At 45.4% G+C, this 12,283-nt stretch overlaps 1 protein-coding gene across 10 annotated transcripts in view; it reads right to left on the reverse strand.

Moving 5' to 3' along the window:
• The window catches only part of SMARCA2 (SWI/SNF related, matrix associated, actin dependent regulator of chromatin, subfamily a, member 2), a 170,567-nt gene that overhangs the window by 110,160 nt on the left and 48,124 nt on the right, over nucleotides 1-12,283 (reverse strand). For all 10 annotated transcript variants that reach the window (XM_026519295.4, XM_026519290.4, XM_026519293.4 and 7 more), the window contains exons 10-14: nucleotides 7,680-7,733; nucleotides 4,775-4,905; nucleotides 4,491-4,548; nucleotides 2,096-2,196; nucleotides 620-767 (exon numbers count right to left, since the gene is read on the reverse strand). In XM_026519295.4, the coding sequence (XP_026375080.1) occupies nucleotides 620-767; nucleotides 2,096-2,196; nucleotides 4,491-4,548; nucleotides 4,775-4,905; nucleotides 7,680-7,733 (492 nt within the window). The remainder of the gene's footprint in view (nucleotides 1-619; nucleotides 768-2,095; nucleotides 2,197-4,490; nucleotides 4,549-4,774; nucleotides 4,906-7,679; nucleotides 7,734-12,283) is intronic.

Here is a 12,283-nt window from a genome sequence, read left to right on the forward strand (position 1 = left end):
GATACCTCATCAAGCAAGTGTTCCAAGGAACACACTTTGGGAAACACCGAAGTGGCAGGAGGTAGAAGTTAGGAGCTGACCTTATTCCAAAAGGTCAAATGAAATGTCTGTTCTGTTTACAGTGTACGTTTCACCAAAGCTCACCATTTGATTGTGTCTTAGAAAAAGTATACATGTAGTAGGTAGCGGCTCCTAGAAGCTGACTCCATGGCATTAAACTAGAGCCAACCTTGAAGTTTTGGAAGAAATACTTCATTTATTTCGAGACGAGGCACTGATGCTCCCTCTACTCATAGAATGTGGCTGGGTTTTCCATTGTGAGGAGACTCACAATAAAACCGTTCCAAATGTTAAGCCCGTATCTCTTACAACACAAAAATCCTAAATGCACGGAAGAGAAAACGGGTATGCCCTAGTAAGATGGTGAAACGGAAGCGTCCTAAGGCAAGACTTACAGGCACCAGGGAGAATCACCGTATTACAAGCAACGTGACCCCAAAGGCCTCACCAGCATCAAACTCCTTAAGCAATCCACGTACGCAGGTGCGAGACACATACCAACCCAAGTGAGGCGAAGGGCTGTGACTTGCCAAGAAGGCACCCCCCCCCCACCAGTTACCTGATAATGCTTCAGGGTCCCATTAATGAGGAGGGCAGACTGCTTCTCCACCCGCTCGGAGATGGCATGGGCCACCGTGTAGTAGGACTGCGAGCCCCTGGCACTGTACTGCATGCTGTACTCATCATCTACGTCCTGCTTGGCCGTCCTGAGACAGAGGAAGCGGAGAATCATCCACAGCTCACCTACCACGGCCGCGGTAAGCATGGTTTACTGATCACCTCTCTTCTGCTTAAAGTGCATGACCAGTAACGCTCACAGAAAGGCAGCAAGCTAGAGGTTAATTCATGTGCCTGGGCCACGTAAAGGGTAGTGGAGTCAGGACCTGCCTGCAGGCCCGCCTGATCTCAAATGACTGATGCGAGCATGAACCGTATCCCTGCAGATGACCTCGAGGCCAGGCAGGCCGTCCTGGGCTCTCCAGATGCAAAGATAAATCCTACCCACAGAACCGTCTAGAGCTTTCCGGGCACGTGAGGGAGGGAGCAACATGACCACAGAGACGGGAAAGACACAGGCTGGCTTCCGCTTCCCATGCCTTGCTAGCGAGCTGGTATTTAACTTCACAGGCAGCGAGGAGCCACCGAGGGGGGGAGGTTCTAAACCTTCAGGGAAGGAGGCACGGTGGACCCAGAATACCAAGTTTCCTAGCGTGGGGCCTGCAGCCCTGGAATCAAAGGAGAAAATGTGGACGCCCGGGTGGCTCAGTCGGTTAAGCGTTCTGCCTTCAACTCAGGTCATGGTCCCCGGGTCCTGGGATCGAGTCCTGCATTGGGCTCCTTACTCGGCAGGGAGTCTGCCTCTCCCCCCTGGCTCTGCCTGTCACTCCCCCTGCTCGTGCTCTCTCTCTCAAATAAATAAACAAAATCTTTAAAAAAAAAAAAAAGGAGAAAATATTACAATGCCTGTTTCTGCTTTTTTTTTTTTAAATCTCATTACTTTTAAATGTTCTATTTTACATATCATTTCCCCCAAGTTTTAAGATTAGAGCCGCACAAGAAAGGGCTGACAGGGAGAATGGTCCGAATGAAGAATGGAGCTGGCCCTTGGACGGGGTGCTGAGGGGTCCTGGGGTGCTGTGGAGACCACGTGGGAGGGGGGCTGGCTGGCAGCGGGGACCTGGGGGTCCGGCATCTCTCACACACGTTCCTGGGTGAGTACTGATGCCGTTGTGGGAGGTGGGGAAGGCCGCCAAGCAGGCAGCTAGTGGGGCCAGCCGGATCAGCTCAGTCTGGGGTGAAGTGCAAAGGTGGGTGAGAAGCTCAGGAGTGAGCCTGAGCTGGAGGTGGGGGTCCAGGAGGAAGGAAGGAGCCGAGCACCCCAAGTGGGGTGGTGACCTCTGACGGCAGCGTTTCAAGGGGAATGTGGCCATGAAGGTGGTCGGCTTCCTTCCTCAAAGTTTTCTGAAAGAAAATCTGTGAAGCACAATCCTGGTGACACACATTTTCACAAGGGAGAAAACTAAGCGATACATACTCAATAATCTGCTTGGCGTCCTTCTCGGAGACCTCTTCACTGTTTGGATCCAGAAGTATTTTCTCTTCCGTGTCCTGCCGACTGGACTCTTCTTCCTCATCCTGGGGAGGAAACACAGACACAGGGAGGATTCCATTTCAACATGGGCGTCTCTAGGATTGGCATTTTTTTTTTTAAGATTTTATTTATTTATGTGACAGAGAGACAGCCAGCGAGAGAGGGAACACAAGCAGGGGGAGTGGGAGAGGAAGAAGCAGGCTCCCAGCGGAGGAGCCTGATGTGGGGCTCGATCCCGGAACGCCGGGATCACGCCCTGAGCCGAAGGCAGACGCTTAACCACTGTGCCACCCAGGCGCCCCTAGGATTGGCATTTTCTGAAGAGAGACTGAATGGTATTCAGCTTTGCAGAGTAAATATGATGAAGGGAGAAAGTAAATTTAACACCTCCCTCAACGAGCCACACACCATTCCACTTCCGTTTAAATCACGGAGCAAGAGAACAGAAGAAACCCTCTGAGGATCCATTAGAACCCTTGCCCCCAAGAATAAATATGTAAAAGTCACAGCAGATGGACATTTATTATGGGTTATCAAAGAGTCCGGCACACCGTACCTGCCCTAACTTAGAAACATTCTACAGTCTTCTCTCCAAAGCCAGACTTAGAGGCTTACTACTGCCCTTCTCATAAAAACACTCCCAGATCATGCCAGTGGGGCTTGGCTGCCCCCACGCATTCCAGGTAGAGGGGCTGGTGCTTGCGAACACACTGCTCTGGGACGACTTCACATCACAGATCTCGGAATATTTCGATGAAAACCGTCAATAACTTGGCAAAGGACTCATTACCTCCTCCTCTCAACTGCGTACTACGTTCTGCTGATCAGCTGGAATGCTTCGCTATGTGGTCATTATGTCCACGACCAACCACTGGTGTTCAGAGCTAAGCCCACATTCTCCCGTGGAATTTCTTGAAAAGCAGGTTTTAAGAGAATAATGCTTTCCCATAACTCTTGAATGAAAAAATATGAACTGACGTGATATGAATGCTAACGATCAAACCTATGATAACGGATCACTGAGATGCTGGGTGGGGTGTGGGCAGTGAGGTGAGGAATCGGTCCAGCTCCTTCAGTTTTCCAGGTGAGGAATGATGCTCTGAGCAGGGACGTGACTCGCCACGAGTGGCAGACCTGAGATGGGACTCGGGTTCATAGACCCCCAGGTCAGAGCTCATTCTAACCCCAGCTGCCCAGAGCTGTCTGTGGCTGTGAGGCCTGGCTGGCATCTGTGGGTTCAGCAGCCCCTCTGTCCCTCCCTGGCTCTCTGACCCAGTGACAAGATTCTTCCAGTGGGTCACTTATGGACCCATTCATCCAACTGAACAAGAAACATTTTAAAAATTGCTTCTTTAAGCTTCAAAGATCTCAGAGTAAAAGTGGCCTGTAAAAAATAAATCACATGCAGCCCAAAGCAGCTGTTTTTTACTGGTATTTTTTTTTAAACATAACTTTTTTTATTCCTCCTCTTTGTAAAAGTTAACAAGTGTTCACAGAAGATTAATTTAGGAAAAAAAGGGGGGGGGCCCAAAATAGAAGAAAATCACAATTGTCTTAAAATTCTGGTAAGCGATAGGATTGGTAGGGCTGCTTCGCCCAGTCTATGGCCTCTGTGCCACGGCGCTCTCTGAACCAGGATTCCTCAACGCTGGCAAACAGAATTGAGGACCACCCACTAACAGTGCTCTCAGAAAGGAGATAGAATCTTCTTTTAATCCTTCTCTTTGTAATTATAATGCATTTCGTAGTTGATCAAAAAAAAAAAAAACCTTTATTACTCTTTCTTAAGTTCTGTTAAAAGTATCCAAGAGTACCATTTTAGGTTCTAGATAAATTTATTGACCGTTCCTTCCAAGACACTGAGAAATGTGCTTCTCTTTGGGTGACGGGAATATCCAAGGGATTTAAACAAGAATCACATTTAAAGAGAAACCAAGAGGATCAATAACCTCATCAACCCCAAGTCTGTGTTGGCCTTTCATTAAGCTTCCAGACTTAGAATTTCGAATAGACGCTAAGGCCTAACGGACACCGGAAACTTTGGGGTGGCACTGCCTTCCCAAAGTAACCCATCTCCAGTTCTCCCCAGAAGACCTTTCCACCACCTCCCATACAATGCCAGCTTCTCTTCTCTTGGTTTCAGATAAATTCAGAATTCTCCAAGTCCCGCCACTGGCCAGGAGCCCCGGCACAGTCACTGTACTCCGAGACACCATCGTCACAGGTCTGGTGCATTCTCAGCTCCAGAGGTCACCCCGAGGCCAGCCCCGGAGGACGTAGTGACAGCCAGACACAGGGGCTTCCCACGTACGCCGCACCAACAGAGGTGTCCACATACCTCCTCCTCGTAATCAGAATCGCTCTCTTCACTGTCGGATCGGGGGGCAACCTCGTAACTGCAGGGAAAGGAGTGGGAAGGAGACGGGGCTTAATTCTTTTAAATTATAAAACAACATATACGCACATGACCCGCTGGGCATGTTCTATGTACAAATGACAAATGCAGGCAAAAATTTTAACCGTTTCAGCGAAGGTCATGTTGTGGTTCTGAGATTTTACGGGGATGGACCACAGAAATCTAAGATGACACTGGACACCGGAATTTCTGCTTCAGTGCCATACCCGGGATTCATTTCCAACCAGGCGTCCAGCTGACTTGCTTTGGGTGCTTCTGGTCCAAAGAGGACCTTGCCAGTTTCTGTGTGAGTCACTTTGACGGGCAGGTCACTCATCTGACTGCTTTCATCGATGGGCTAGAAAAGAGAAACAAACACACGGCACCGCCTGGTGTTAAGACCGCCTCCTAATTCTGTGCTGGATGCTTCTCAGGCTTTCGGCTGCCCAGCACCTGAAACCTTTTCCTGTGATTGGGAAGTTCGCCACCTATGAGTCCTGGCAGGAAGTGGGAAGTCACCTCCTACTAAAGAAACTAAAACACCAGCCTCCCTTGCACCGAGGGTGCCTGTGCAAGACCTCAGCTCCATCAACTGGACGCCCTTGCCAAGGCTTGGAATTCGGAGCCCGAGGCTCGGGGAAGCCGGGAGCAACAGGCATGCTGGAGGGAGGGCTGAGCACGGGGACCAGCCGTGCCGAGCCCTTGCTGATGCCCCGTGTCAGCCACGGCCTCGCTGACCAGCCATACAGCAGAGCACGGCCTTAGGCTCAAACATGCTCTCCACGCTGCCTGGAGATCCGATGAACTACCCAATATCCTATGAATATATTCCCTTCTTACATAAATCTGGTAGAGTTGTCATTTGTCATTTTGCCATTTGCAACTAAGAACCTTCAACCCCCAAATAACAACCCCCCCAACAACTATTGCAAAGTCGTGGTTTCTGAGAGAATGCGGAAAAGAAAGAGGAATTGTAACCTGTGTCACCTCATGAGGGGCCCGTTCCAGCTTCTGCAGAACCAAAGGTCCTGCTGTCTAGCTCTGCCCCTGGTACCTGGGAGCGAGCTAAAGCCAGAAGCCCTGCTCTTCTGAAACCGGGTGAATGACCAGGACTGAGCTGAAGTTCATTACTAGGCTCTTCATGAAAAATGGCTTGCTCAGAAAGTTAAGGGAATAAATGAAAACGCACAGGCCGTGTTTAACCTACTTCAGAGAACAAATTGTTTTAAAAGGCCTAAAAAAATGGAGTAATCCTATGCAAATGAATGCTACTGATTACGGAGTGACTACACCTGCAGGACAGACACCCCAGGCAAGACGCTCGCTGCCTGGAAATGCTGATAAATGCTTGATTTGCGAGCAGTCCAAGTTATCGATCTCCTTAAAAGTAGTAAAATTCAATGTTTACACAATTCATTAATTCTGAATTTTTTCTCAATTGTTCTTAATTGGAGTTAAATAAAATGACAGGAAACACAGGATACTGTCGCTTACTTCCATATCTTATAAGAAATGACCAAAAAAAAAAAAATTCATTCTCCCTTCTCCTTCAACAAAACACCATCAGAATAAAAACAAAAACAAAAACCCAATATATTAGCCATTATCTACCCCAAAAAAAGGCTTTAAAAAAAGAAAAGGCCCACTCCAGGCTGTCTTGTCTTTTTTCTTTGATGTGCTAAAGGAACAGACCGGGACACCTTTACACTGCATGCAGGGTGCTGCTTCCTCCCTCGGGTGAAAGGTCATCTACACACCCACGTGGTAAAGAAGGAAATCTACCAGTCACTATCACCTCCCTTGGAAAAGCCATATTCCATTATCTTGAACTATTGTAACACAGCCTGTTTTATTGCTTATGTCACGCCTCAGAGAAAATCGGGAATCGCTGTGGCTGGAATTAGAACTTTGGCAAAGGCCCTGAATGAGCACGGCAGAGTGTAAGCACATTATTTCAAAACAAACTGAGCAAGATGTCCACTTTGCCAATGTCAGCAAACAGAATGCACGTGTGTTAAGATTTAAAAAAAAAAAAAAAAAAAGGTGTATGTCACAAGCCCAAGATCAGCAGCAAGTTTTCCCCAGAAATAATAAGAGGTAAGAGCACTGTCACGCTAACACGTTAAATCTCTCCCTGTGTGCTTGTTAATTACACACTCATGTGAGGCGTGCTTAGGTAAGGCTGGGGGCTTTTACAAATTAGAGTTGTTTCTAGGTGCTCCAATATATAGTATTCTTTCCCCAGAGTGGCCCACTGAGAGTGCATGACACATTAGACACTCATCCCAATCCTTTCTTTCCTTGTGATAGATTATAGTGGTTAAGCAACACTTATTGTTCAAGAAGTTTCTGCACGGAATAGTGGTTTCAGCCTTTTGTCTCTGGATCCGGACCGTTCACAGTCACGGTACGCCTCGCACGCACAGATTCTAGAAGGGTTCCCCCAAGCAGGTTTATCAGAATCTGTGAGAGGAGAAGGCAGTTTGAAACAAACTCCTTCCCACCCCGCTCTGGGGCTATGCCTCCTCACGTGAATCCCTGGCAGAGAACTTTTGAGTTTTTAGAGGAAAAAAAAAAATCCAATAAGTAATTGTGTTCTCATGATTCAGGAGAATTTTCAAAATCCTCGGAAATCACATTTAGGAATGTGCTGATGGATCTACGAAGAGAAGCTCTCTCGTAAGCCTATACAAAAATGTCAAAAAAAGCAGCTCACCAAATATGTAAATTGTTTGTGTTTATGGAGTTTTATAATTTCAAATTAGTAATGCACTAAGGAAACTGGGTCATAGCTTATGCTTCTGTATCATTTACGGGGAAAATGCAATTATAGAATCACTTAAAATTTTTACACATTCTATGTATTCGTAAACATATATGCGCACAGAAGATTCCGGAATGGTACACAAACTTAATATCAGTTGATTGGCAGTCTGAGACGGAAGGAGATTACTTTCCGGTATATCCCTTTTCTACTCGTCTAATTTTCTACTATGCTAATGTACTCCTATTTTTACTTAGAAACGAATAGCTGAGTAAAAATAAAGTTGGTATTCACAGAAAATGGCGCTGTAGGGCATGGCGGGGACTCATTGAGCAGAACACGGCAGGAATGGGCGCAAAGCTCCTCACCTCTCCATCCGGTCCCAGGGCAGACTCTCCTCCCTCGGCAATCTCTTCAGCCTTCTGCAAAGTAATGTCAGATGTTACACGTCAGTCAAGAAGACGGCTACAGGAAGGATTTCATGGGAACTCAGTGGCCCCAAACAGCACTCCGTCACTACTCACCACCGTCATCTAACAGAGCCTAAGTATCGATGCCTTTTATTTCTGTTTCTCTTCACTGTCTGAGACAAAGTGTGGGGCTTTTTTTTTTGTTTCTTCGTGTTTTTTTTTTTTTTTTAAGCTGGCAACTTGGGGGGAGTTACTGAAAGCCAGGTGCGATTCAAGACTGGCACATGCCACAGACTTGTGGGTGACGTCTTCTAGGACCCAAAGGGCTGAAGACACGAAAGGAGCAAGGCTGAGGTCAGCGCGTGTGAGATGTCCTTCTCGTGTTTGGCACCAGGAAGACAAAGCCTGACGTAACTGGCTCAACTTTCTTACTCCCCTTAACAAGTTTTCTAAAAATGTCCATTCCCCAGTAAACTTGGAACCGCTCTCAGGTCATAAAAATACAGAATCGTACAACATTCTGGGAATTCTCGGGATGTCTTCCATTCTACCTAATTGGCTTTTCATACTACATAGTATTTCCACGGTGGGTAATAGGAGGAAATTTGATGCAGATACTGTGAGCTCATGAAAAATTCTGTCATCGACCATTTCTTAAATATTTCAATATCTTAGTCCATTAACCTCTCTGTGCCTCAAAGACAGCCTAAATGAAAAGCTAAGATTATGTCACGTTTTGTACATACCCGAGAGAGTCTCATCTGCAATAAAAACAAAAGAGCCTCAAATTTCTTACATTTATAACCTTTCTGACAAGTGAAATCTTTACCATCACCTTTACAGAATTCTTATTTTAAAGTTATTGCTGGATTCTTTACAGAATTCTTATTTTAAAGTTACTACTTCTGCATGAGGAAAAAAAAAAAAAAACCCTAAACACAACTTTAGTCATTTCCTTTATCAAGGCATTTAAGAAAATGAGCTTTCCTCCCCTGGGCTCTTTAGTTAATTAAAAATATATATAATGATACAGAATCGATATTAACTCTACTCTGTTTACTTAAGGCATTGATTATATAATACATTTTTGCTTTCCATGAAAATAACTCAATTGTCTCTTGACAAAACAGCTTTTATAGAAAATGTTCAAAATCCAACCTTTTGTCTACGCTGAAGAAAAACAGTTCCCATAAATGTTTGAAATTTCTGAAGTTCTTTCAAAATTTTCTTACAAGACATACACGTATGTATGCTGCAAGAAAAAAAAATGTAGCATTTCTACCAAAGAGTAGGAAATAAAATGCTCCTTTTGGTTATGATTTCCCAAGAATTTAATTTTCTATCTATGCCACCCCAAAGTGAAACGTTTACAGGCTCAAAAGAAAGGATCAGCATTGAAAAGCACCAAGCCCTATGTCCAGGCGACGGATACAGAGAACAATGGCAGAAGAGCTCAGAAAAGGAACCATCTCTTCAACCAGCCCCTAACAGTTCCATTTTTGGAATCCTCAGGCACTATACTCAGGCGAAGGTTTTAATTAATGGGAGAAAATCAATTAATCCCACCATTCTTTCCATACAAATCAGAAATAAGCTACAAATTTGGCCAACAAAGAAAATCAAATGAGACAATGGATAAGCCAATTTCCAATATCCAGCTACCCGAACTGGATCACCATCTCAATGAATAGTACATTAAAGAGCTTGAAGGACCACAAATAACAGATTCAAAACCATTCTGAAGGATAGTCTTCTATGAATACGCTATTGACTCGCTAGAGTGGTATCTAAAACTGCCCCACCATCAGGCCCCTCCTTTACTTAAAATCCTCTAAACTCATTTTAAAAATTCCATTCGGTATCAAATTCAAGAGGCCACGTAATAGGAGATTTAAGAAACTTGGTTCTGGAACTAGACCCCCAGTGTTTGAATCCCAGCTCTGTCACTCACTATGGGAGACCTTAGCTGTGTGGTCCTGAGCAAATCTGTGTGTCTTGGTTCCATCTTCTGTAAAAAAGGGACAGTAACAGTCCCTCCCTTATAGGGCAGAGGCAGACCCAGACCTCTCTTTCAGGATGCACGATCCAAGGCTCCATGAAATATATGTGGCCAGCGTCCATCTCTACCATGTAAGATTCAATGCTAGTCGGAGGACAACTCCTTTATGTCTGTGAGACTGGCTGTCTTGCACTGCCTGGAGTCAGGGATTTCTGTTTTTGTCATTCGTGTGTCCCCACCCCTACAAGGACTCCAGGCACATGAAAGGCACTGGGTAAATATTTGGTGAATGAAGGAAGGAAGGAAAGCATCCAGAACAATGCTTTTCACTTAGCACACACTCAATGAGTCATCATTATTGTAATCAGATGCCAGTAAATTTGCAAGCCATAAAACAGTTAAGAACACGCACAATTCCTCAGTGAACTGGCGCTCGGAATTTACACCCAATCCTGCTGTTATTACAGGAGGTGGAAGCCAGGTGGCAGTCTACTCTATGTCAAGAGACAACACGTTCTCCCATCATGCCTTGGATTCTTTCAGTTTGGTGACAAATCTCTGGTTCTCACATCACAGGGGTGCTTTATCCTCGCTGCCCAACCCCCTCCCCGGAAAACAAAACAAAACAAAACAAAACACAACACAAAAATGCTTCCCTTTTCTTGGTTCCAGATTAACTCCAAACACACTGTGACTGGTACCACCGTGTCTCCCACCATCACAAACACATCCTGCATGACCAGCGGATGCCTCAGCTTAATTTTTTCCACTGATTAAAAACAAAACAAAACAATCCGCTGCCATTCACCCATTAATCAGGACTAAAGGAACTCCGTCCTGGCTTCTTCCCACCTACAAAAAGCTGGGAGCTAACCATGTTGCTGGAGGGAGGGGAAAGGGTAATTCTCCTAGTGATGAGAGGGGACAGGGAACATATCACTCATAACTAAAACCAAGGTTGAATTCCCAACTTCCAAGGCCAACGGCAATTCAGAAATTCCATTTGGGAAGGTTCACCAAGCTGTGTGCACTGCAACCTGTCTTCCTGGCAGAAGGTATAGAAAATAACCAGCGACAAGAGTGAGGAGGCGAAGGAGTCCCGAGACAGGAAAACTCCCTGTAAGCCGAACTCAGGAAAATAAACTCCGTGGGGCGCTTCACTCAGATTACCGTAACGCGGGCCACACACAGCCTCAATCTGTAAAGAAACAGGTTTGCACCAAATATTTTACAATTTTACAATTTATATTATAAAGTGAGTGCATTTTATCCCCCAGCAGGTGTTCTTATACTTTGCTGAAGCAACATTCGAAAGTGCTGGCACCTTAAGGGCTCATTCTGTTTCAGTGGAAACTTAAGTTTCCAGAAACCACCTGGGTTATTTTTACCGTCACTTCAGTGGACCTGTGAGCATTAAGATAGGTGATCAGGCAATAAAAAAGATCAAGACTATCAAATTAACAGGAATTGCCCATTACTTTGGTCGCAGCCTGCAGAGAAAGCCAATTCCAACATTTTTGACTCAAGTAACTGGTCAATCCAGTTAAGCAGGACTTTGATCCAAACTTCTGTTTTCACCCATTTTGATACTAGAATAATCAAATGACTCTGTCACTGTGACGTCATATTCACCTACCGTTACCACAGCCCCCACACTCAAAATGTCCAGAATTACCTTAGAGCCTTCCTTTCAGGGGCGCCTGGGTGGCTCAGTCAGTTAAGCATCTGACTCTTGATTTTGGCTCAGGTCATGATCTCAGGGTCATAAGACTGAGCCCCACATCAGGCTCCACGCGCAGTGCAGAGTTGGCTTAGAATTCTCTCCCTCCCTCCCTCTCCCTCCCCTTGCTTGTGCTCTCTGTCTCTCTCTAAAAAATAAAGAAATAAATCTTTGGGAAAAAACAAGGAAAAAGAACCTTCCTTTCGCCTGTGAAATTCTCCTTGCAGGGGAAAATCTTCATCTTGGGGGCAAACAGGAGAGACAAAAGAATTGAGAAGAACTGGAGAGTAACTCGAACTGAAAAGAAATGTCTCAACCACATTACTACTTTGCATCTCATGCTCTTTTCACCAGAAATTATACCAAGAGGTTTTTCTGATTTGTTGATATCTAAAAAGGATAAAAACACACTTCCTATTGCTATATTGACCAGCAGAGAATGCTGTGCTAGAAAGAGTCCCCCTCCAAAGCATCACAGTACTGAGATGTGCTTGTAAGAGTATTTGCTGAGGAAGAGAATAAAAGAACTTTCAGAAGGAAGAGCAAACACCACGATGAAAAAAATACTTGGCACAGCGGTCCCCCATGGAATCTCTGCTGGTTCCTGTTAGTGTCATGAGTTTCCAAGAAATGTCACACATTCACAACAAGGGTGTAGTTCTGTTGGTATATGCTGCATTAAAAGATCTGGAAGAAGGAATTAAATATTTATTTTCAGCCTGAAGTCGACAGCTCGGGAGACAGAACCGTGAAGGGACTAGACTTCGTAGTAGGCTGGACGTGGGAGGTCCGGGGTGGGGGGGCGACTGGCCTGGGCTCGTCACCAGAGCTTAAGGAAAAACA

Source organism: Ursus arctos, unplaced genomic scaffold (genome assembly GCF_023065955.2).
Source record: "Ursus arctos isolate Adak ecotype North America unplaced genomic scaffold, UrsArc2.0 scaffold_33, whole genome shotgun sequence".
Taxonomy (NCBI): Eukaryota; Metazoa; Chordata; class Mammalia; order Carnivora; family Ursidae; genus Ursus; species Ursus arctos.